Source organism: Diadema antillarum, unplaced genomic scaffold (genome assembly GCF_040938485.1).
Source record: "Diadema antillarum isolate AM-2024a unplaced genomic scaffold, OU_Dant_1.0 seq00002022_RagTag, whole genome shotgun sequence".
Taxonomy (NCBI): domain Eukaryota; kingdom Metazoa; phylum Echinodermata; class Echinoidea; order Diadematoida; family Diadematidae; genus Diadema; species Diadema antillarum.
This window is the reverse complement of record NW_027272677.1, coordinates 163,005-190,399: the sequence shown is the minus strand read 5'-3', so window position 1 is coordinate 190,399 and position 27,395 is coordinate 163,005. Positions and strand designations below refer to the sequence as shown.

Genomic DNA, 27,395 nt, shown 5'->3' with positions numbered 1-27,395 from the left:
TAAGAAGGTTTTTGTTATTTCCTATCTTTTATAACGATGTTCCCTTCTGTTAAAGATTTTAGTCATAGTATAGTAGAAAGTATACTAAATGTACCTATATAGCGTTCTGGGTTTTTGAACACGAGTTCGAATCCTGTTTGGTGGCTGGCTCGTTCGCCCGTGGACAAGATATTACACCACATTACCTTCCTCTCGACCAAGGCTATGTAGAAATGCTTGGAAAATAAAAGTGACGCAGCATTCTGGGAAAATCAACACTTATATACTGACATTGCTATAACTACACGGGTAAATTATGCTTGCTGTGCCATGAATCCGAGCGAGGAGAATGTGAATGAAGAGGTGACGGGAGGTGTTTGACTTTTTTTAAGCTTGCCGTATTTAATACATATTATTGCATTGTGTAATATCTTGAGATGAAGTATTAGCCATGTTCACGTAATGCGGGTAAGAATTGATTGCAAGAACAGTAGAATGCATTGTATCGTAGGGGCTTGATTTTATCTATATCTCTCTTTCACTATCATGGCTTCGGTTTGAAAAAGAAATGTAATTAACGATATCAGAAGATTTGGTTTCCTGTGAAGTTCAGAAACTTATGATATTATAAAACATAATTTATTCAATTTATGATAAAATATAACTTATGATATAAACATGCTGTCATAAAGTAGAGTTCAAACAATGTTTCGGGTACAAACTATGACTCTCCCAGTTATGTTTCATGCCATGTAATGCGTCTTGGATTTTCGTCAAAAAATCGCCAAAAAAAAAAAAAAAAGCAATTAACCTGGGGAAAAAATCTAGTCTGCTAGGATTCCCTGATAAGATTGTTACAGGTGACTCCCGATATAATGAAGCACTCGGAACTGACAATTTCATTTAATTATATTGAAATTTCGTTTTAGCCGAATGGAAAGCATATATAAAGACATAAACAGGATAATTTTGGGCCTGAATTTTTACTTCATTGTAACGAAAATGTCGGGGGGGGGGGGGGGGAATCATCTATACTCTACTGCTTATCAAGCATTTGGGGACATTGTGAATGACATAATATTCAAATGTATGACATGAATTGGTTAATGTAGCATGAAAGGCCCTTTACCAAATGAATGAAACCATAACACAATTCATTGAGAGGTTACATAATTATTCTGTTTGATATGGTCTTCGATGATAATGCGCAGAGCTGAATGATCATCAGTACGCACTGAAACATTTGTTTTCTTAAATTCTGCTTTCTTACCAAGGCACAGAAAATACATACTGTGCCTACATGCATATTAGTATGCACAAAACATATTTATGAGGACCAGGTAGAGAGTATTAAAGGGCTGAATAGCTGGGGTATAAAAATATTTGATATTCGGATGGTAATACTACCTATTCAAAGGTCTATTTATACGTTGTCTTGAGAAGCTGGTGATATTGTATTTATCTAGATGATTAAATAAAGAAATATATAATCATACAGCTACACACAGTCACAGTCTGAAGCATGTATGTGAAGATGTTTGTTGGTAGGTAAAGCTTTGTGCGGTACGTGCGAGGTTTGATATCATTCATCGATTTAATGTGTAGTAGCTTACACTTTTGAATGGCACAGTCTAATACCCGTATCACAAACATGTTCTCTTACAATATAAAAAACACCACACACAAACACACACACATACATTTGTCTTAATTTCACAGAAACCAAAGTGAACAAAAACATGCTACCATGAACATACACATGTATGTACAAAATTTGTTTCTTTAAAGCATTTTACAGGGGAGAAAATATTACCCCAATGACATTGCTCAACATGTCTTAACATTTGTCCTTCTACATGCAAATTAAGTTGGTTTATCAGTATTTGATTTGCATTAATAATCAACATAACTTTAGATTAAGTTTGCCTTGTGATGAAATTCAAAATTCCATAACCTATCATCCATGGTTTCCGGTTTGAAGTCAGAAGTACCGGTACTATGTTATCGATAGTACGTCTAAGACCTTTCAATCACGACATAAAGAAATAATGCAAGACACTTTCTCAGTCTCTGATAATTTTTAATTTGATATAACTCATCCAGACCTTTCTAATTGGTCAGACAAATCTACACGTTTTTTTACTACATTTTATTAATTACAATGATCATGCAAGGTTGTACTGAATTCATTTGTTTCATAGCATAACCAATGTGACATGAGTATGAACTTTGGCTTCTCATGGAAAAACGAAATAAACAGAAAGATGACAAATTTTGTGGATTACATCCACTGGCAACAACACAACATCACTATTCTAGAAAACTGACAACTTATCCCCAAAACTGAGAGGTGTCACATTGCATTGTTTGTGCAGCATTGAAGTGGGCATCCAGGCATTTTCCAAATCTTTGTCTATCCTAGCAGTGATGGCAGGCCATGCTACATGCATGCACAGCCTCTGTGTGGGAGCAGATTGTTGATAGTTTTACTGTTTCAGTATACATTCTTCTTGGTGTGATGCAATCATTGTGTTTAACAAAGATCTACTGGCTTAAATACCAGCATGATTCAAATACAGTGTATTACTTTGTCACAGTGGGCTACAATGTCGGAACGAGGAAGAAAAGTTTTCCGCTTCTGTGTTGTTGAGCAGTGATGTTTACAAAGATGCATTAAGTACCCACCACAGGCAAATCAGTCAGGATGTAGTCCCACTTGTACACATCTGAGTATTCATTGAGTCTGAAGCTCTGGCGAAAAACATGGAGCATTTGCAGCAAAGCAAGTGCCAAAATGTGTCTCGCCCATTTGCGTAGAAGAAATTTATGTTTTTCTAACTCCCAGAAGTTCATTGACCCCGCCTATGACCTTTGACCTTGTCGTGACCTTCAACTCCCCAAGGGACATTTATCAGCCAAGTCTAGTCACAAACAGAATATGTATGGATCAAAAGTTATGAGCCATAATCGAAACGCGCCGTAAAAACTTAGCATTGGGTCCTAAAAGTTCATTGACCCGGTCTGTGACCTCTGACCTCGTGGTGACCTTCAAATTCCCAAGGGACATCTACGATCCAAGTTTGGTTACAAACAGACATAGGGATGAAAAGTTATGAGCCATAATCGAAACGCGCTGTAATAACTTAACATTGGGCCCTAAAAGTTGGCTGACCCCTGTCTGTGACATTTGTTCTTGTGGTGACCTTCAACTCCCCAAGGGACATCTACCATCTAAGTTTGGTCACAAACAGACATATACATCAAAAGTTATGAGCCATAATCGAAACGTGCCGTAAAAACTTAACATTAGGCCCTATGGTTCATTGACCCCTGCCTGTGACCTTTGACCTTGAGATGACCTTCATGTTTGGTGAAATATGTAACTTTGTATAACCACTCCTCCCTCCAAGTTTGATTGAAATTGAAGTCCTCAGTAGAGAGTTATTCAAGTTTTTGTAGCATTACGAACGGATGATGGATGGACAGACAGACGGACGACGGACTGACAGACGCCGCAGGCGATCCCTTATAGTCTTCCCTCACCTCCGGTGGGCTCGACAAAAACTATGGAAAGGTAAGCAGTCATGCATAGTACAACTCTAGTCCTAAACATGGATTTGCTCTTTTGTACATACAGTGATCCATTACCAAAGATTTGAATCTGCATGAAATAATTTGTATTTGTGATATAGTGCTCTTTGTTGTTCACATAATCAGGGTTGTGCTTACAGCTTTAAATCAATCAATGCAGCAAAGAGATGCGTGAAAACAATGACGGAATCAACAACAACGAAACATCTATATGGCAACACAAAGAAACAAATCTACAAATATATTCTATCATAAGTAAGGAAAGTAAGAACTGTGTACTTAATTTACTTCTAAATAAAAAGGCTACATATTCATGTTCTACTTTTAAACCAGTCAAAACAACACATGCAACATAAAGAAACATAACAAACAAACCTTGGCCTCAGTCTTAAGGCAAGCTAAAAATGGACTTTCCTCTCACTAAAAATATTTCAGGGTTATTTTTGCTGTCACACAGTCAATGTTTAGAATGCTTGGCAATTGGCACTCTAATCATGATATTGTTGATATTTACATTGCTCAATCAACGCAATGAAATGGGAAGGGAGCAACTTTTTTTATTTGTTTTCAATAACAAATCCGGTCCCTGCTGAAGAAGAAATGAATACATCCAGCATTACAAGCCATTAGCAAAGAATCACATGATCTACAAAAACTGAAGTGATCATTGCTTATTGAAGAGTTTTTACCTGCCAAACAGGCAACTATCTGTCATCACTGTGAATTTCCAAGGCACCTGATTCTAACACTGGTAAATGGTGTTACCTAGCAACAAACACCAGATATCATCACACTTGACCACCCCTGTTTGTCTTAATAACCAAAAAGGGAGCATTTCATATCTTTAGGCAGTGCATATACATTAGATGTACTCTCCACCACTAAACACCATTATTTGTCTTTGCAGAACTCTTAATTTACATCTTGTAAAGACAAAACATATTGAGGCTTATGCCATGGAAAGACAAAAAGACATGAACAAACTCTAAATGTAAGCACATAAAAGCTCTATTGAGCTGCTTCTACTTTTGCAGGAAATGAATTACCACTTTTACTGGTACATGCAGATCTACACTGATAACTTGTGGTTATCAACCTACAAAACAAAAAACAAAGTACAGAATTATATTCTTTGCAAACAATGCCTTTCTTACACTAAATATATACACAATGTCAAACTTGAAACCAAAGTATATATTCAATTTGTCTGTATGGTTCCGTAGATGACTTCAAGGCTGTACCATACTGAGTTTCCCTCTCAATCAGTAACATAGTCTCACCACCTTTATGGCTCATTAATGTGATTTAGTCACACACAATTAATATTGCATGATGATTCAAAATGATAACTGTAATGATTACTGAAGATCAGCTAGAATAATAATAATAATGATAACAATAATAATAATAATAATAATAATAATAATAATATGATAATAATAATAATAATAATAACACAATAAGATCATCATGATGTCACAAACAAGAATTACTGTGAACCTAAATGCTTTCTTTCATAGCATGATAACTATAAGCCACTTTGTTCATGCTTCTAAACTAGCAGCAATGATCACTGAAAAATAAATTTTTAAGTCACACTGTCAAAATGAAGAAGTATACTTGTCTGCACATCCATCAATGATTATTGCTTATTCAAAGACTAATTTGTACCACTTTTTAGGAGTTTTCCTGTTTTCCGAATGGCTTCTAAGAAGCTTGGGGTGCATCACTAGCAGTTGTAGTTGAATTTCATCTTGATCAAGTAACGCAGTTTGACCTGAGAAACATCATAGACAATGTATCTGAAGGGAGAAGCAGAGAGTTAAGGACAAGGTAACACATGCCATGAGGAGAAATCACATACTTCAGGCTTGCAAATAAATGACATCATTTCAGTGTATATGTAGATGATCCCAAACACTCCCAAAGATATATCTAAAGGGAATGAAACCTAAATATACATGTGGATTGAGTGAGTCCAGCAGTTTGTTGAAAATCACACTATCCTTTGAAAAGTAATGAAAATATAAAGAAAATTCCATAAAATTTAATCTTTTAAAATGAAAACTATGTATTCTTTTATACTTCGTACTTTAATGAGGATATAGTAGGCCACTAGGTGAAACAATATACTCTGTCACAGAGAAAAAGAGCTAGCATCCTGCTTTACTTTTGATCATATCCTGGCAAGAATCGAAAGGTGGTGTTTACAAACACAGATGCAAACAAGCCTGAACAAGTATTCAATAAGTCACTCTTTAATTAGATAATGACATTTTCCACAGGAGTTATATATATATATTCTAATTTTAATTCTTCCCATGAATAATACAATACCTTAAAATGTAAGTCAACACATTATTCAAGGTAAACTTCCTTTGGGAAAATTCAAATCAATTATTTTGGTAACAATATGTATGAGCTATTATGATAAAACATGATTTAAATGACATTCACTGCAATCAGTGTCGGATCATTTTGACTATCAGAGGAAAATGGAAAAAAAAAGAAGAAGAAATATTTAGCTCTGTAATCATAAATCACTCCTTCCAAGACATTTAACTTTGCCAAATCTGGCAGACAAGACGAAAACCTTTGATTTTGATGATATTGGAACAACAGAATTCTAACTTTAATAGAGAGTATGTTCAACAGAGTCAAAGTTCAAGCCAACTTATTGTCGGTCCAATAATTCCAACAAGAAGTTGCTACAAAGCAAAGGATACTCATTGTAGAGCAGACTGGAATAGCTGATGTTGCTGTCCATGCCTTTCCCCATGGGAACCAACAGGTTGTCCTCCACGGTGCAGGTTCCCGTTGGGTCTGGCTCAGTTCGACCCATTCCTTTGGGGCAGTAAAAGCAAAATGATAATCATTCAGTGCTATACTGACCATTCTTTGGACCATCATATCACAACACCACTGACACTGCTAAGTGCTGAATATTGAAATTAAAAAAGGGATACAGATAATTCTTCATCGATCAACAAATCTGCATGCAATTGTCATTACATCAGCGCAAATCGATGATTGTAATGACAGATTAACTTGATGGAAGAAAATAATAAAGATCTATACATGGAGACTGGGGTCACCTCTGTTGTCAATATAGTCTGCTTAGTGTAGCCTTTTCTCAAGTGTTCCTAATTTTTACACTTCCTTCCCAAAAAAAAAAAAAGAGCATTTACAGTAACCATTTCTTTCGACAAATTAAAGGTTTAAGGATAGTTTTTCTTATTTGTAAATTCCCCTTGAAAACATGCTCTAAGGAATTCAATTTCTTCTCACTGAGAGTATTGAATGATAAAGCAGATGTTGTAACCACTGAGCTTTAATTCTCAATTCGGCACTCTAGTATCAAAATACAAGAGATATCCAGACAGACATGGATGTAAAGTATGGCTTTTATTAGCTGGCACGTACACAGCATGTGTAATAGAATTAGCAATGCCAAAGATCGTTTGACATGGTGATACTGCTATCAATTCTGTGCAAATTTCAACCTTTGTATTTCTGCTCAAAGTTGTGTAAATCATTGGTAGCCCTAAATAAAAGCATACTAATCAGTTTCGTCTGCAATCATTGATTTTAAATGATGGAAACTCAAACCCCCTCAAATAGTTTTAAGAATGATGCCACCTGAGGACCAAAGACCAAGACACATACCCTTGGTGCTATGTTTGCCTGCTGGGGGTTTGGACATGCCCTGGGCACCCCGCAACTCGTACATATCTCCCAGGGCCACTTCAGACAGCAACATGAGGCCAATGTTGTTGCTGGCATTGGTGAAGCAGTAGTTGGCGCTCTTTGTGACCATGTCGGCGAAGTATATGCCCTTGCCGAACATGTAGCCCGTCTGTGTGAATGAAATGCAGCAAAAAGAAAAAGACAATGGTTCGTAAGGAAATCATCTTGCATATGGATAATTTTATCTGACAAAACACACAAAAACTATTGTCTAAACATCCCAACAATAAAAATCACAAATCATGTCTGCCTTGTAATTTAGCAAATCCTAAAAAATATCTGTCAAGTCATAAAAGACAGCATGATAGCCACCACTGAAAGAGATAACACCACTGTACATCATAAATGGAACGTAGATAAAACAAGGCATTGCTGAAAAGCAGGACTCCTAGCCTTCACATACGTATAAACATACTGATGCATGGGAGAAAACTTGCTTTGAGAGAAGACATCTCACTTTGGTCTAAAAGTGGAAAAACTGCACATATTCTGTATATTACATTAACATTCCCAAAACCACATTTTTCATTACAAGAACATTTTCTCATTATCAAAGAAAAAGTAACTTAATATAATATAGATATTAATATTGTGAACAAATACTACTTGGCAGCTCAATAAAAGTGATGACTTGAATCATAAAAAGAGGGCTAGAGGGAGGAAAGTAGGGATTTGGGGATGCAAACTTCCAATTTCAATTTCAATTTATTTTCATACTTCTCGTTTATCTATAATACATCAAAAATAACAGCACAAGTTCTTTTTCTACCTTGTCAACAATACGAAAAAATGCATACATGATAATAACACAGTACTTATAATGATAACTGGTCGAAATCGAAGTGGGGTTGTACATAGAGAAGTATGATGGGACCTACATAAAAGCTAGCTTGTTTGGCTGTAAGCCCCAGATAATCAGTGTTTGTGAAAGAGAAACGGAGAACAGGTAAAAGTTCAGACCAGGTGATTTAATGGTACCAAATAAGGGAAGTAAAAAAGTTCTTCTGATCACTCACAGCTGGAGCCTCAGGCGGGGCGATGCGGAGTCCCTGGGAGAGGATGCCGCCAAAGTTGGTGAGGCGGGATCCGTGCCAGAGCAGCTGGCGGTTGTGCAGCTTCTTGAATGGCTTGAAGCGGGAAGTCTCCCCCTCCCGGTCTACACGGAAGACCTCCATTGGCTCCAGGTGGTACCAGTTGTGGGTCGGGGCGTGAGTGTTCTCTGTGTAATCCGCCACCATCTTGTACTCGTCGCTATTCTTGTCCACCACCTGTTAGGGGTCGTCCAGAAGATGGGCAGGGAGAGGAAAGTGACTTGAGGATGTTCTTTTCCTAAGTGATACTAGTCAGAGTGTATGCAGAAGTTCTTACTCTGCAATTTTTCATCCTATTTATAACTACAGGAGCTAGCATACATATCACATTCACTTCACTGCCTCAATACAATGCCCCGATCACAGATCACACAAGAAGAAAAATTTATATATATATATATCTTACGTTCTTCCTATCAACAGTCAGAAATGATATGTTCATTCTAAAAGAGAGCACTACCCCCATCAATTTCCAACTTACCACTGATGGCTACATATGTGCATATTTTTGCACATATAAACTATAGCAAAAACACCTGTAAACTGGATATGACAGTGGCCAACATGCTGAAAATTTTTTCTTTCATCTGAAACAGTCATCACAACAGTGCAATACCTTGTCCTGTTAATAGGCCAGCTTAAAAAAAAAAAAAAAAAAAAAAAAAAAATCTGGTTTTCTTTTCTATCTCTCCCCTCTCTCTCTTTATCTCTGACCATTCATATTGGTCTAACTGAATGTTCTTGTACTGGAGAGAAATGTGAGTGATGCACAATGGGCTAAAATTACCTCCATCGGACACTTGAGTTTCTCGTAGTTGACATCGATGGGATCCTTGACCTCATTTCCTGAGTCCTTGAGCATGGCATAGGCAATCTCAATGTCCAGAAGGTTATCCAGCATCTGCGTCTTGGTCTGTGTGGGAAGGTGTTTCCATGACAACCAAACGTTTGAGCACTAGTATTTTTTGTGTGAATGTGTGTGGGTGTGTTTTATTATATCATATCAATTCATGGGTGTGATTTTCTATGACATTGTTGTGGTTTAGCGGTTGCGACCACATACATGTACCATCAATCAAGAGGTCCCTGGTTCAAGTCCCCCAGCAGCAGCACTGTTGTGCCTCTAAGCAGGACTATACCCATTGCCTAGTCCTTTGGGGTGGACTAAAAGCTGCCAGTCCCCTGGTTGCTTGCTTATAAACATTCAAGGCTCCCTTATAGAGGTCATACAAAACAACAGTAACTTGATTAAATACACATCACACAAGACCCAAAAGCATAATTGCTTCACGTCTATTGCATGAAACATTGCATTACAGATTGCCAATAATCTCTACAATGACACTTAAGAAAGAAGCTTAATGCCTGATGCATTAGACCCAGTTGGATATTAAACAGGAAAAAAAAAACCACTTCTAACACACTATAAACTTCCAGCCATTACAATGTCATTTGATCAAATTTCAATGCAGCACTAGAGGGTACTTTCACATACAGTCAATACTGAGATGTTGTCAAATAGGTTTTTTCATGGTTTTTTTTTTGTTGTTGTTTTTTTACATGGTTATTTGCATTAAGAAAGCAGAATCAACTGTTGTATAGTCCAAATGAATAAGAAGTCCTTAGTTAGTTACCACTGAGAGTTCATTCTCATTATTTCTTCATTGCAAAACAGTGAGTTCTCCCCGTAGAACCCAGCACCCAAGTTTTCACAGCAAAGGGTGGAGGAGAAAAATGTCTTCCACCATGTAAACACAATTTTGCAAGACATACCAATGACATAGCATTGATTGGTGTCGTTATTAAAGCCTACCTGGATGACGTCAAGTGAATCCAGCAGTGGTATTGACTTCAGACCAAAGTTGTGTGGAATGAGGGTGTAGAACTGGTTGGAGGCATCCAAGATGGCCGACTGTGGTGCTTTGTCAGTTACTAACTGCATGATTAGAATCAAACAAACAATACATAATACACTAGAGAGTGCAGACCTCTGCCAGGCAGCTCATTTCCACCAGTGATCTTGTTCTTCCATAGAGATCAGTGATTTCCACCCATACGTATACATGCTGAAAATCGCCTGATTTTCAAACATACAAGCCACTTGTCATGTCATCAACTTCCAGCTGCGCAGCGCCCCTCACCGTAGCACAAACTAGAGTATGCACTCTAGTGTGCGTATGAAAACCTAAAAAATGTGCAGCTTGAACTCTCGAACTCTTTGACCCTACCTGCCAAAATATCGAAAATCCTTTATAAAATCTACAAATATTTCCAGATCACTACCAAAATGTAATCATCTGTTACTTGTGTCATCTCAACCTTTCCTGAAAGTTTCATCCAAATCTGTGCACCACTTTTTGAGTTCACACAGACAAATAAACCAACATACAAACCAACGGTAATGAAAACATAACCTCCTCCCTTGGTGGAGGTAATTGGTGTATTTGTGTTATAGTAGTTACTACAGTGGTATGACACAGAGAGTGAATTTACACCATTTTTTACTGTGATCACACAAGCAAACAATCCCTGAAAGTATTTGTCCAGTGTTTGTCATTGATTTTGCCATCACAATGTTAATCAATATTACTAGCCTACAACTATAAATACACAAGTGGAGAATGACTCACAAAGATCTTTAAAATCTAAGTCCTCAAAATTTTATAACATACAAATAATTGTACATCAAAATGTGTCTAGTCTTGCTTGTCTGAAGTTGAAATAATTTTTTTTTTTTCAAAGAATAGGATCGCATGACTCTACAACTCACTGTTTGTAGCTTGGTCAGCACTGAGTAGGCCTCCTCAATCTGTTTCTTGGAGAGTTTTCCTAGAGGCATCTTCTCCAGGTCAATCTAGGGAAGAAATTAACAGAAAAATGCCATCTTTTGAGTGAAGCAACACCAGCGGCTACTATGCAAGCTTTTGATAACCTTGCATTTCATTGTCACTCTTAACACAGAAATCTTTCAACACAATATAGAATGTATCAAGATGGAAACTTTTCAGACAAAATGGAGAACACCATTCAAAACGATGAATTTCTCAAATGAGCTGCATAACATGTCATGCACAAGCAAACTTGGCTTCAATTTCATCATTCATATCTATGGGTACTGTAGTAGAGATGTTATGGAGACATCTCTGATAGTGAGCAGTATATTTTTCGTCAATGTCGTTTGTGGTGTTCATTTGGTGGATAGATGATGTGACATCTTATTACTGCTACAAGTGCTATCAAACACTTTTCTTAATCTATTCATTATCTTTCACAACCAATTCTTGCTCCATCTAATTCCCATCCATCTTTCCTCCATGCTCATCTACTGTGGAACAATAACTCCACCTCGTCCGTTCGTTCATTCGTTCATTCATTCATTCTTATCATACATTCTTATCATGGTACCGGGCTCAGCCAAAATGGCTGTTTGTCGGACAGTCCATTCATACTTTTTTTTTTCTTTTTTTTTCTTTTTTTTTAAAGTTTCACATAGCATCACACCCTTCAACTCTGCCTCTCAATGTACAGATTTCTCACTGCCCAGCAATTACTTTTATCACTAAGCTGCCGGTATTGAGTACAATTAGCTGCTCAAAATTGTGGAACTGCATTAAAGATTCTGTACAATCAAGAGAATCGAATGCATGCATTGGGTCAGCAGGACATTCAGAGATGAAAAACTTGTCAATAGACGTTACATTGCCACCTCAAATTCCAACATGGTCTTCTTCAGTGCATCCAGGTCAAAGATCATCTTCAGCAGATCCTGAATTTCAGCTGGCAGTTTGGATGTCTTACCAGCCCTCTCTTTTGAAGACTTGATGCGTTCCTCTTCCTGCATCAAAATTAGGCATAAACAAGGCATACAAATTTTATTATCCCACTTCATGGTCAATATGTCCACTGTAGCGTTGAACAATTTTTGACAAACATACGAACAAAAAGCATAAACAGTGTATGAATTGATCTCACCATGCTACCCTCAATAAATGTTATATAGTAACCTTATTTGCATTGCTTTTATTTGAGATAAAAGTACATGTATCTGGTGACTGTAGTTTATACAGATTGTCAGTCAAATCTGAGCATGCATCATTTACATAATTGTGGCAATGAGAATGATTATTCTAGCCAGCAAATTCAATCAAATTAAAACAGATGAAATTTCTCTTTTATTTCAGACGAGTCCATCTCAAGTTTGCGATCATGCCAGGATGTCAGGTAGCCAAAGCCTGTGCTTGCCCTACCTCACCATAGCTGATATCCAATGGGAAGAACTTCATTGGGTGCTTCACAAAGTTGGTTGTGCCGAACGAGTTGCCTGTCTTGTCTAGATAGACACTCTTGAACTCCTCCTTGGCCCTCGACAGAGGAAAGTTTGTTGTTTTCTTCCCTCCGATCGTGGTGCCAACACGGCCCCATGCGCGAAAGACCCAGTACCTAACAGAAAAACAAACACACAAATAAACACAAATTTTGTCAAGATGTCATAGGTACAAATACAATGAGCAAAATCTACCTAACTGAACCTGTCACTAATTGGTTTATCAAAGCATGCAACAAAAACAAAATGGATTTTGTCAAAAATGCTAGTGAAATTTCCCCAATAGGAAATGTCAATATCTTCACTGCCACAAAACATTCCTTCGTGTGATCCTTCATCCATACCTCTTAAAATACATGTTAAGTATGTTCCTTTATAGCAACTTCATTTCCCCACACCTCCCCAACACAGTTCCAAACACTTGTAAATATTGTTCCAATTATCACCACAACAAGCAAAGAAGCATACAAGTGATAGATTCCATTTCTGTAACCAGACTCCTCACACTACCATTAACAAGCAAACTTATTCAAAGTCCCTCAATACGCATTTTCACATCAGCCCGATGAAAATCAAAGCTCGAGATTTTATTCGCAATCGTAAATAAGCACGCTATTTCATTTCCTATTAACATCAGCCCAAAGAGATTTAGCCCAAAAATTTTCAAGCTAATTTGATAGCTGAGCATGTGCAAACAACATCAGCAGAGCAGGTGCCTTCAAAAAATTACCTGCAATGCGTGTTCAGATTGCCTCCATCGATCGGGTCACACATGCTAGGCATGATGGGATGCATTGCACTAATAGTAGGGCAGATCTGTAACAAAAATTGGTCGAGATGCTCACATCCGGCGGAAAGTATGAAATTTTGTATATAGGGGTATTTTGGGGTGCTGATTTCAAAAATTGCCGGATCCAAGAGATCTGACCACGAGGTCGGCTGCCATTTTGAATTTCAATATGGCCGCCATCTTAAAACAAATTTAAAGATCCCTATCTTCAGTTCTGAATGACCTGTGGCACCAAAATTTGGTACACAAGAGCGTTTTGACATATTGAATTTGATGACATTAATTTGAAGTGTCTGACAAACATCAAATGGCTGCCATTTTGAATTCCAATATGGCCGACTCGACGAAATGTTCAAAATCCCTATCTCGAGTTCTTAAGTGGTGAGTGATGCTGAAATTAGGTGCAAACAAGTATTTCAACATACTGTGTTAAAAAATGGACTAATGTGATGTGTCTGACAAACGCAATGCCCGCTATTTTGAATTCTAATATGGCTGTGAAGACAAACATCACGACTAACATTTACAGGCATGCCAAAAAGTGCAGCAAAAATGAAGCATAATGCACCATTCACTGACATCACAATGAAAATACAGTAGCACACACTCAATCAGTTACAAACGCGCGCTCAATCAGGTAGCCTAATTTACAAACCCGAGATAGAGATTTTCAACACTCCAACATGGCAACTGTATAGGAAAATTCAAATCGGGTGCCATGCAGCTTGTCAGAAATATCAAACAAGTCTGTTATTGAAGTCATCATATCACCACGCTTTTATGTATCAAATTTCAATGGCTTATGTCATTCAGAGCTGAAGAAAGGGATCTTTGACGGCGGCCATATTGGAATTCAAAATGGCGGCCGACCCCGTGGCCAGATTTCTTGGATCAGGCAATTTTTGAAATCAGTGCGGCTATATGCAAAATATCATACTTTCCGCCGGATGTGAGCATCTTTTTCACATATCTGCCCTACTATAATTTCTTGAGGTAAATTACATTATCAAAAAGCACGCTAGTGTACAAATTATCCTGCTATTTCTGAAATTTCCCTTGTTTTGGTTGACAAATCTCGAGATAAGCTTTCACATGATCAAATTCTGCACTATTTCATTATCAGGTAATGAAAATCCAAGCTTGAGATTCTGAAAACAGCGCACTACTTTGAAACATTGGGCTGATGTGAAAATGCTTAATGTCTACAATCACTTATTCCTCAGTCTGCCCAGTAATTTCCAATTTCACATTAAACTGGCATACTTTTATTGTGACCCCATCACCAGAAAAGTAGGCTATTACACTTGACATGACCAATGACTCTGCTTGTTGTAGGTGTATAATGGCTATTCTTCACTACCAAAATAGAATTCATGGCATTCTGACAATGACGTCACAAAAGAAAACTTGAATGACAGTCATTGTAGTCATTTGAAATGAAACCTTTGCTAAATGTACACGTTAGCACAGCACTGCTATGACTTTATAGGTTAACATGTAGTCAATGTAACTTTGATGATAGTACCTCAAGGGCTTCCAATTTGAGGTGAGTGACTGTGTGACTGAAATATCATTGTTACGATCTGTTGTTGCATCTTGATGATAACTGACCAAGTGAACATGGCTATCTATTTATTCATTTCTATGTATTGGCTCATTAACTTTTCCTGCTTGGCAAATTTCACCTGAAATTTCCTGCTTATTTCCAGGTGATGCTGTAGCATGAAAGGCATCGCGGGACAAACTCTTGGGTGAAAAGCGATGGTCAGCATGCTAACAACGTCTTGCAGGCCGTTTCGCGCATGCGCCATAGCATGTACTTGTGCTGCAGAAGAGCGGGCAAGACAAACTGAAGTGGGTGCTAATTCACTAACTGTGTGAAAGAATTTTTTTTTTGCGGGTGTTCCCGTTTAGATTCCCCGTTGAATACCCCCTGGTGATCACCAGAGTGACTAGCATGAAAAGAGTATTAGTTTTTTAAGGTGGCTCCATCAGTAAGTTGAACACTGTTGTTCATTGAGGCCTTATTGTCTATTACGGAAGAACACGAACGAATGATTTGCTTCTGTGTTATCGCAACTCCTTCCTATTAGTTCAATAAAAGGAAAAATACCTGCAATCTGATGGTTTGAAAGCCATATGTGTGCAGTTGGATTATTCTAAATTAATCCTTTTTTTCTTTTTTCTGTTAAATTTTTCTTGAGGTTAGATATAAAGTGTCCAGGTTTGTTTGCTTGCCGATATTTTCCTGCATTTATTGCAAAATAAATATGAACAATAATAATGTGATGACAAATTGATGGATGATGAACAAACAGATTATACAGTGAAAGAAATTAATTTGATATAAAAACATTGTTCAATAAAATTTAAACACAATTGTGATTGATGCTGAAAGTGAGACTATCATAAGCCATACATGTATGCTTGAAGCGACAGCAGCCCCCCAAAATACACAGACGTATGGGTGTCATTATAATAATGATTTGCACTTAGTATACTTTCAAAGGAAACTGCATATCTTTGTGGCACAGTGTGTTGCTACAGTGTGGATCCTATTATTGTTGGGAATTTTCACTTAGCGGAATTACATTCCTATTATTCAGGAGGAGTTTTGTAACTTAGGAAGAAAAAAAAAAAGGAGAGAAAACATAGTCATGTATCAACATCTGAGTCACTAATTCATAATTCTATACAGCAGTAAATGCTTATTAATTAAAATCTTGAAAGAAAATAGAGAAGAGTCACTTTTATATTTGGTGGACCAACATATTGGAGGATAGACAGCTGAAATATGTTAGAAGAGAAACAGGTAGAACAGTGTCTTGGAGGTTAAATAACTCACCCTCCACCACCATCCCGCTCCAAGAGCTGCAGCTTGTAGTATGAGTTGGTGCCCCTGCTGATGTCAACCAAACCCAAGGTGGCGCTGTACAGCTTGGAGCCTTCCTTGTACACATGGGCCATGTGCTCCAGTCCTGCAAACATAATGGTGGAAATCTGGGCGTAAGTTATGTGATTGGCGAAAACTCCAACAGCTACTATCCAGAAACAACTTACTTTGTTTTAAGAGCAACTCTTTGGCACACTCACACCAATCTTTGATATACACAACAAGGTATGAACACTGGGATTTTAAAGGCAGTTAGATATAACATACAATAGCATGGAACTTTGATTCATATTTCACATGTATTCATAATCATTAGTGGAAAATTGAGCAAAGAAAATGGGATTCCACCGGGAATCCCATTTTCTTTGCTAAATTTTCCACTAATAAATAATATTCATTCTGGTCAGTTTTTCTGTTTGCGTTTATTCATAATCATGACACAATTTTCTCAGTTTATTTTCTAGTTTGTGATGAGATTTGCCATTCAAAATGTTCATCCAAATTAAGCACCTTGATGTTTCTACTGAAAACTTATCATTGCTACACCAATACAGCTTTATATTGATTTGATGCCATATATATGATTTCTTCTTCTCTGAAATTCATGAAGCAAGAAACTTATTGATTTTTAATGAAGCTTTGAATGGCAAGAAAATGTAAAAAATGATGCCAGGTCATTACTTCTTTAGATTTGGATAAAGTGACTTTGATGGATATCACTTTTTTAAATTTCAAAAGGGATCACTAAATCATGATGAGATAACAACAAAGTACTTTATATGTGCCAATAGATTTCATCACCAAAATGTAATCTTCAATTCCATACCCTAATAATGACATGTAGTCTTTAATTCTCTGTTAAATCTCATCTCCTCTTCATGATCAGCTCAATATCAAACTGATTTGGTATCTACACTAATCACCACTGAGGTTTAACCTCTTGTGAACTGAGAACTCTGCTGCAATCAGCCAATCAAAACCCACTGCCATGCTGGCCGAAGTCCCTAATTGGCAGACACACTCTCAAGAGTAAAGCCCTCACTCATCAATATTCATGAGGCCAGAGCTCTAGCAGGGCTCTATGTGAGAGGGTGAGTAATGAGAGAGCACTACACAGACACACACAGACACACACAGACACACACACACACAGACACACACACACACACACACACACACACACACACACACACACACACACACACACAAACATGCTCACACACACTCACCCAAGAGTCACTGAGTGAGCCTAGTGAGCTGAGAGGGATGCCCAACTCCAATATCAAAATCCTATTTGAGAAGAAGACTACACTATTTACGCTGGAGATCAGCATACAGGAAATCACTGAACCTTCTCTCCAGTTTCTTTTGATCTTCCTCTTCTTCAAGTGACAATCTGGGATGCTCTGGACATTGTTTCACACTTATTAAGCAGGCAGCTCATTCAGTTGGCTGATAACAAGGAGGAAACAGGGTCTTACGGTGCTCATGAACGTTGGATTGTGTGTACTTCTTCAGAGCTGAGTGGTAAGTTATCTTATCTCGTGCTTTTGCTTTCTTCTTACTAACAGATATATGCGCCTGGATGAATATACTCTGTAGCATCCATTATATTTATCATACCTTTCCAGCTTGTTATCATCTGAAATGATATCTTGAAGACAAGATACTTTTGCGGTACTATATATCACTTGATATCACAGCTTTAATTACCTCCAGATTAAAACATACACGTACGTAGTGTACGCCACTTTGTAGCTTCAAGAGGTATCACCCAAAGTGACTGGAAATTTCTCAAATTGAATTTTAATACCAATCTCAATTCACATTATCACATATTTATTTGCCAATATGTATTTTAGGACAAACCAAACCCCAACTGAAATGCTAGGCAAGTACTGATAAAATTTTGTGGCATTTGCTAGCAGTTTGGCACCTCCTTTGGGGTCAAAAAGTAAATTCTGTTAATATCATACTTTCTTAGAAAGTGAGGTACCTCAAGTAGCCAATTAATCCAGCATTGCCACTATCCACGTTTCACAGCAATGGGGATAATATTACAGTTAGAATGTTACATCCATTGATGATGCCCAAGGCACCATTTGAGACCCTTATCCAAGACACACAACTCACATTGCTGCAAATTATTTTCCTTTTCTTTTAATCATATTGAAGAGGACATCATGATATAATTTATCATGGCATCAAAAAGAAGAATGTTCAGCAGCCAAACATTATGATGGATATTTCATTCTTTGGAGACAAAAACAAAACAAACCAAAGCAAAAGCAAAAAAAAAAAAAACCCTCCCCCAAATCATACCGGTCACTCACGATCATACCTGTCTTCACATTTGCTGTTTTTGCTTTTACTACATTGTGAGGATGGACTGCTCGCAAACAAATATACAATCTGAATGTGGTAAACGTAAGATATGTACTTAATTTTAATACACTGTTTGAGATTTTTCAAAACACTGATCTAAACCTATCATAATCAAAAGAAAAAAAGATATGCTGATTCAACTCAAAGCTTTATTATACAACACAATGAACAATCCTAAAATCTATATTCAATCATCTTATTGTGAATTTTTATTGTTTGTCCAGTGATGCACAAAAAGATAAATCTGTTAATATTAAGAAAAAAGGGCAAATTTCAACAGGCAGTCATAAAATCCAATACAAAAGTCAAATTTGATCTTGACATATTTACAATTGTATCTTAAACATATCAAAATGGACATTAAGGACTTACAACAACATTGAATCTCCAAAAGTGTCAATGTCAATCTCAAAGAATACTTCTTCATTACAGTCTTTAAGTCATTCCCACCAACACCATTCTATTTCAATAAGCCCAACTTCTTCCTTTCTTAGTGCACTATGGTTGGGTGGGGGCAGTGTGGCAGAATGATTAAATCTACCCATCTTTCATTTCTTACATTAGGCGAGTGCCCTGATAGATGATTGCCTGACTGATGATTTGCAGTAAAAGACAAAAAAAGTTAGGGGATATAGAGAACTAAGCGGCTCCAAGAACAAACACACTGAAGGACATGAATAGACACGTGGCCAACTTCTTGTAACTAATGCCACCGAGACCATCGCACGATAACAGCTGCATAAAGGCCAAAATTCATCATCGCCAAAACCTCATCTTGGAGGTGGGAGCACGAAAGAACCATAAGGCTGGGGAAATTGATGGGCAGGAGAGAAGATTGAGTCTCACTCAACGCCGTAGTTACGACCATTTTTATGGTCAAATGGGGTGACTTCGGCAAACATTACTGGGGGGCTGTCACGTCCAGAAATGTGGCGGACTCAATGCAGAAGCGTACAGCCATCATGTGCCAGAGGCACAGCAATCCGTTGGCAAAAACGCACTCGGAATATTAATATTAACTCTGAAAACGGAAGGTGGCGTCATCCTCACACATACTCAAGATGATCTCTCACGATTTAATTCTTTGGACATCACATCTTTGAGAAGCATGGAGAGATCTCAAGAGCCTAGAGAGTATCCCACACTCATCCCACACATTAGTTATACAAAAAAGAATCATCAATATTGCCAAAAGTTCTTGCCTAATCATAAGACAAAAGGAAAACTTCAGATTCATCTATCAAATTGCAAAAATATCCCCCTCATGAGGCACTACCCAACTTGAACATGAAATCCTCGCTGTAAAGAAAGGGGGGAAAAGGGTATTCTGTGAGATTATTAGGAAGATAATTAGGTTCTGCATTCTTTCATCATATGAAAAAACAACAAAAGTCCATGAAACACTGAAGGTGAAAAACTGAAGGTGTACTAGAAACATTTTGTGATGTGACAATGGAGGGGGGGGGGGGGAGATTTTGGCTTGAAACATCCACATTTTGAAAGACTGTAAGATGAGAATACTAAAAACTCAACTCAACCTTCCAACATTTTGACACGTCTTTCTCTTTGCTATCATTATCATTTTTTTTTTTGAATGTAGAAATTTTGCAAACACTCCTCCCTCCTTCAAATGAATAAATAAAAAAAAAAATTGGAGTGTTTCTAAAATATTAATCAAAAGGCTTCAGTAGCGTGAAAGGAAATTTCACCACTCATCCCCTTCCAAGCTAACATTCTAGTAAAATGAAAACCTACCCATCACTTTACTTTCCTCCGTTTTCCTGAAGAGTGGTCTATTTGCACACCACTCGCATTCGTCTGTTCTGATTCACCATGCTGGGTCGGATGGAACGGACTGCCCCATGACCAGCACAGAATGTTTGCTCTCTTAACCACCAAAGACAAAAACCCCTGGGGAAGCTTTGTCAAAGTAATATTGAGTGCATATTGACAAAATGAGTAACATGTCTTTAGGAAGCACAAACTGTGTATAGAATATACTCTTTACTATGTATCTACTCTGATTATTGGCCCGCCTGCTTCAGGTGTTTCTCATGTGTCATCTGTTTTTGTTTTCTAATCTTGTGGCAAAGACAGTAATTTGGAAAACTCAGAAAGTCTGCATTCAAAGAAATACCAATATCTAAGGAACCTCTGATTTGTATATGTGTACACATACTGTACTGTGTTTGCCTATAAGTTCACAACAGTTTGAGAATTGCACACATGATTTCAATTCTGTATACACTTGCATCTGCTGACTGCAACACACTCAACAGGCCCATGTACAGTTATTATTATTGATTTTGTATATATATGTGTGTGTGTGTGTGTGTGTGGGTGGGAGTAATAAGATCTTGAGTATGCAATCATATCAAGATAATGAGGGCTTCACAATAAAAAATTCCACATTATTGAAAGAAGAAGAAGAAAAAAAGAAGAACCCAAATCTCACCACAAAGATATTTTCCTCTGGCTCAGAGTTTGTTATAGAAAAGTTCATCCTACTATTGTGAGATGAGAACTCGAGACTGTAATATTTTAGGTCATCGCACAAGTTCTCTCTGTAGTGTCCCTCATGGATTGATGAACCTTGTCCAACTGACATCTCCAGAGGTTCAATGTTCTTTTCATTCAGCTTAGCCTCTGCCATAATGACAATCCTTTTTTGAAACCATTAACAGAGGATACCAAACAGGTGCAGGAGAGAGAGGAAAAAATGAAGATTTACAGAGTAGTGACATAGAACTTGACGACCTTTTTTATGAGATAGCAGTCTATTAGGTCACTAGGTGAAGTACATGGAAAGGACTGGGATATATTGTCGAATACTGATTTGAGACGAATAGCCTGTAGAAACGAGTGATATTAACATCACATCACAATATTCTATGCTCTACACTCCCATGTGTTGCAACCAAAATTGCATGCCCACATCTCAAGCAATGTCCACAAGAACTTTCCTTTGAAAATGTTTTGAACGTTTTCCCAGTTGTCAAGTTAGCTGAGTGTGAACAATGACAATAGAAATTATTGTTACTACCGCAGCCTCCTTATGAGTCTAAATGCATGAAAAAGCTTTGTCTACTTTAAAAAATGAATGAAAAAGCTTTGTCTACTTTAAAATATGAATACATGAAAATGAAAGCATGACATGAAATATCCCCAGATTTCTTAGTTGGCATATGCAGAAACATTTCATGAAAACTATGAAAACAGTAATGTACTAAAGTGGGGCTCTTCTAGTTTTCACCTGCTAAATAGCAAAGATTTGTTGAAATTTAATGAAGGTAATGACAGCAAAAACACAAAGAAACAGATAAGGTATGGACTTTTTGTGTTTGGGGATTTTTGTAAGGAAATAGCAGGTTTTGCTCATAATCTCTATGGCGACGCTCAGGACCTACTTCTCTTGCAGCTTTTTGCCGGAATTCGGAATCAAAATGGTGAATACAACAGGAAGGAACAGTGTAGGCTTTGCGATTTAGCCTGCAAACTAATTTGATATGTTCAGGAGGGATATAAAACAAATATACAATATCTTTCTCGGCTCTAGCAAACTATGAGCATTCAAAGGCATAAATCGTAACTTTCCCCTCAAGGCAAAGTGTCATTATATTAACTATACCCTCAACAAACCTCGGGTAGATAGTTAGTTTGATACAAATTTGCCCTTGGTGAAAGTTACTATCTCTGCCTCTTCATTAACTCGTATCTTTTTTGCTACACTTGTGAAAGGTACTGCATATTTGTATACTATCCCACAGGCAATCCCCCTGTTCTTCTGTTAATTGAGAGTATAAACTAAACACAAACCATGCACTAAAATGTCCATCTTAACAAATAACTACATCTCCAAACATTGTCACTTGAGTGATATCCAGAGTTTAAGTCAGCAAACAAATCCTGGGGTGGGGAGGGGTTGGGAAGGGGACTAGGCGGGAACTGAAACTATCGGTACTTTTTTAGATGCTCCTAGCCCTTCTCTACCTCTTCACATAATGAAGGAGGTATCTTTTCATCAACACACTTGGCTACTGTTCTTTTTAATGACTGATATTAGGCCCTCATAGTGCAGTATTCTCACAAAACCCTTTCTGATACATGGAAGGGTTGAAAAAATAGTTTTGTCATTAATTAAAAACTCTAACTCTACCTATCCCTCTACTTCTGACTCAACTCATCTCAAAAGTCAACATCATAAAACATTATACCTCAAAAGTAATTTGATGTGAGGGATAAAATTTCTTATTGAAACGCAAATCTAGCAAGATATGTGTAAAAGCCAATGGGATTAAAACAAAGGGATAGTGTTATCATCTCATCTAATTTGCATGAATGTCATTTTGACCAATAGCACTATTCTGCGAAAACATAAACATTTTTCATCTTCCATAATTCTCATACAAATAAACATAAATGTCTTTTTGTGAGTGTGTGTGTGGGGGGGGGGGGGGGTGCAATATTTCAGTTACACTTTTGCTATTCTGTATGTCTGATTTAGCATGAAAAGTCAGCATGGACATGGAGTGAAGTCTCCCTTTAAATCTAAACCTGTACAGCAAAGGCACATAGGCTACGCACACCACAAGCAGGAACACCTCCTAACATCTCTTCCTCCTCTCTGGGAAGATGTCTTTCACCAGGCAGCAATAAATCAACATCATTTTAGCCATAAACGGCAGTCAATCAAATTGGGTGCTAATAATTATTTTCATATCATCTTTTTGCTCTTTTTCTTTTTGCTTTCTTTAAACATCCTTCGCTGATACTTCTTGACAGAAAGTATACATAGGCATACATAAAATTATAAATCAGTGATTTGTGTTGATATATTTTTCAGTTCAATGCTTATCTTTATTTTTTCCACCTATCTATCTACTAGTATCTATGTATGATAGCATGCATGTTCAAAGGAGAGTTGCTAGATGTACAATGTATGTGTGTGTGGAGGGGTAGTGACAAGGCTAACTTTAGGCCAAATTTTCATCGGCTTTTCACAGGCATGTCATCTTTACTTCCCTCTGAACTACTCAATAAGACCACCTGATCAAAGGGGGAAAAGGAAGAAAGAAGAAGAAATGTAATGGGTGCATCCAGGTGCATCCATTGTAATTATTTGGTATGAAAGGGGTATATTATTGGAAAGGGGTATATTATTGCTATCTTAGTATATCTCTCTCTCCCTTTCCATGATATGTTTATCTGTGTCTACACCTGCCTGTCTCTTTTTATTTCTCTTTGTTTTCTTTTTCTCTTGCTCTCTATCAGCATATGCAGTTTTGCTGGCAAAAATCTAATATGAAGAAAACAATGGGTTTTCTTAAGAGTGCATGGGCCATTGCGCATAAACTTTCAACAAAAGTCTAAGATAGAAAGGAGAATATATATATATATATATATTTCTTCATTGTGAATTTAAAAGCACTTCATTTCTCTTTATCAACCCCACACCACTTCCCAATCTCTCTCCAACTCTCTTTTTCTCTTTCTTGCTCTCTCTCAAATGCTTTCTTCTCTTCGTCCCAGTCAACTTTGGCTCCCCTTTAAGTGGGATTTATTGGGTCCAGCGATGCTCCACTGCTCTACAGGAATGCCCTATTGATAATGGAAAGTCTCTTGGTCGAGGAATGACGTTGACACTTTATGTGCACAGGACATACCAGTCTGACATATATGATGAAATTGTGATGACTGATTCACACAGGGCTTTTTCTTTTTTTCTACAAGAATAAAAAGAAAAAACTGAAGATGCAGATAAGCTGTACCATGCACAGGTTGGTTTATAGTGCATCTGGTGGTAGGAGAGAGGACCATTGAAAGCACTCTTCTTATTTCTATCAACACGAAGCAATCTTATGTACTGACCCAAAACAGAACAATAACACATAATGAGCTTGTTCATAAGCATATGAATCTACACACTTTTCTTGAGGAAAAGGGGGGGGGGGGGTATGGTGTAATTACAAAACGAATTGAATCCAAAGATATTCACCCCTGTTCCATGTCTCAACCAATATCTCCTTGTCACTCTTGCATTAGGTACGTTCCTGCGGAGGCTAATCATTGATGATAAGGGCTTAGCCATTAAACTACAATGAGCATGCATGCAATACCTCATCATTAAATCATTAGATTAATAAATTTAAAATTAAACTTTTAAGTGAGAGCTCCACTTGATGTTTCAACCAAAGAACCAGAAGAAATACACGCACACTGTGAAAAACAATAACCTCAGTAATGCGCAATGATACAGCAGCTTTGAGTTTGCTGTCATCCCGTCCACACAACTCCAAACTACATGTGGGGACCCCCTGCAGCTAGCGGATAGAGAGCTAAACATGATAAATCTTGTAGTTTTAATCTTACACTAATTTTAAAAATTGTAATCAGTGATCATTCAGACTTAGGCTCATCTTTCTATTGAGGGCAATGCTTCTTGAATATTCACAGCACAATGTATTGAGCTGAGAGCTTTGAATTGCACAACTGCTGAGAAACAAGATGAGATCAATAAAAGCAGAAGCAAACTACAGTAAACATTAAACAAGGCAACACTACTTGAATGTTGGTGAGTCATCTGCAATCAAGGCTCAATGGAATGGGGGCATGACATTTGCTCCTGCAACCATTGCTCCAGTCTTTAAAATTCACTCAAAGGACCTAGGGTTAGGGTTGTGATAGGGTTTTAGGTTTAGTTTGATATGAGGATTAGGATTAAGGTTAGGGTAATGTTTGTGGGAAGAAATTTATGTTTGGCTTGGCATGTAGATATTTCATCGCAGCAATTGTCGCAGAGGCAGATGTCATGGAACGAAATGGGATACCTAGAAATAGCCATCTTGATCACGAGACTAAGACTTCACTTCCAAAAGTTCCACATTTTCTTTTGCACATCATTGGTTATATAAGTTCATATTCTTTCCAACACATTTTATTTATGACTCTGCTCCTGTTAGAAAATCCCATTATGTTAATTCTAAGATAAATCAGATTCTTTTCTTTTTGCAAACAAAGCAAACAAGGATTTGGGTAATAACATCGACAAAATGGTCATTTTAAGGGATAAAAGAAATGCCATGTTTAATATTTATCAATGAGCACACATCTATGCTGCCATTACTTGCAAGGCACTTGTCAAATTTTCCTCCATCATTCCAAGATCTGCTACCTTCTCTGACTTCACTTTGAAACGGCTTTCACTGTGGAGTGATTTGTCCTTTAAATTCAGTCACGTTGAGAGCGGGGAAATAAAATCAATTAATGATGGTTTTTGTAGCAGCAGTACCGGACTGCAACTTACTTCATGGGTTCATCAATCGCAGTGACCCACATACCAAGGAGGAACACTTCCTTGACAAGAATCGTCAATTAATTATGCATTACAAAACACACAGGCCTCTCAGGTTTCATGTTTACTCTCTTTTCAACTGTCTTTACCTTCCTATAGGCAACGACATGTTACACTATCTCTTTCCCAGTATACTCCAAGATGTACAGCAGGCACAAGACAAGCATTTTCCTGTGAGAGGCAGAGCTAAGTGGAGGCCAATTAAGGGGAAAAGATGTTGTCTGCATGGTACAGTCTCAAGTATTAAGTTATGCGTTCTGTGTTGAATACTAGTATTCAATTATATGAGGCACTGACAGTGTTCTGATTTCAGCATAGGATGATGACAATACTGAAGGTTGTAATCAGTGTACTTTAAACAAAAAGCAAGTTTGGTGCTGTATTGGTGACAAATATTGGTCCTATTTGCATGGGTGTAGTATCTATCTGTGTCCAACAGACTTTTCTACACACGTTTTGTCTTCATTCAACAAATTTCCAATTTTATGATGAAAATAGATCTGTATTCAACGACTAAATTTCCAATCTAAAAAGATCCTTCATCAGAAAAAACACTACCAAATACAGCTCAGGTAAAAGTTTACTTGTGCAACCAAAGTCTTGATAGACTTCAAGAAGAGATAATGATGATGATGTTTAAGTATGGAATGAAAATAATACTCTGAGGCTGGTGTAATTTTATTATCATGGCTTCTAAAAATGGAAGCACTTAGTGAAACAATAAATAGAAAGCAGACTTCATTCAAGTGATAATAAATATTGAGTATCACTGTATTTTAATTCAAATTTTCCCTTCGTTGGAACAGAGTTTCATTGAGACAGTGGACTGATAAGCCCGTTACCTGTATCATAAACCATCACTCTTTTTTTCCTTTTTTTTTTTTTTGGGGGGGGGGGACATCAAAAAAACTTTTCTGAGCAAAATTTAAAGCAAAAATCTACTCCATGCATATGTTGATTTCACAAATAGTATAAAATCACACATATCACAGTGTTAAGAGATGCCAACCTTGTCAACAGCACTGCGGTATTCTGAGGGCTGAAATGGCATATTTTTGGTGGAAAAATAGTATTTTCCATGAAACCTGCAGTAATTTTGGCCAAAAAAGGGGGGGGGGGGGGGAGAGAGAAGTACAAAACAGGAACAGCTGGCACCTCTGTGTGTTGCAAGTTTCAGCTTCCATTTTTTTTTCCTCAAATGCAATTCAAACAGTTTTTCACTCTTTGGATCAAACCATCTTATA

General features: G+C 37.4%; 1 protein-coding gene across 1 annotated transcript in view; it reads right to left on the bottom strand.

Moving 5' to 3' along the window:
* Nucleotides 1-5,051: 5,051 nt before the first annotated feature.
* LOC139713648 (poly [ADP-ribose] polymerase 1-like) overlaps nt 5,052-27,395 on the bottom strand; it is a 63,216-nt gene continuing 40,872 nt past the window's right edge. Inside the window, exons 13-22 of the mRNA XM_071625356.1 lie at nt 16,368-16,500; nt 12,656-12,848; nt 12,115-12,243; nt 11,179-11,262; nt 10,222-10,344; nt 9,196-9,321; nt 8,334-8,585; nt 7,237-7,426; nt 6,297-6,414; nt 5,052-5,372 (exon numbers count right to left, since the gene is read on the bottom strand). Of these exons, the coding sequence (XP_071481457.1) occupies nt 5,300-5,372; nt 6,297-6,414; nt 7,237-7,426; nt 8,334-8,585; nt 9,196-9,321; nt 10,222-10,344; nt 11,179-11,262; nt 12,115-12,243; nt 12,656-12,848; nt 16,368-16,500 (1,421 nt within the window). The 3' untranslated portion in view covers nt 5,052-5,299. The remainder of the gene's footprint in view (nt 5,373-6,296; nt 6,415-7,236; nt 7,427-8,333; nt 8,586-9,195; nt 9,322-10,221; nt 10,345-11,178; nt 11,263-12,114; nt 12,244-12,655; nt 12,849-16,367; nt 16,501-27,395) is intronic.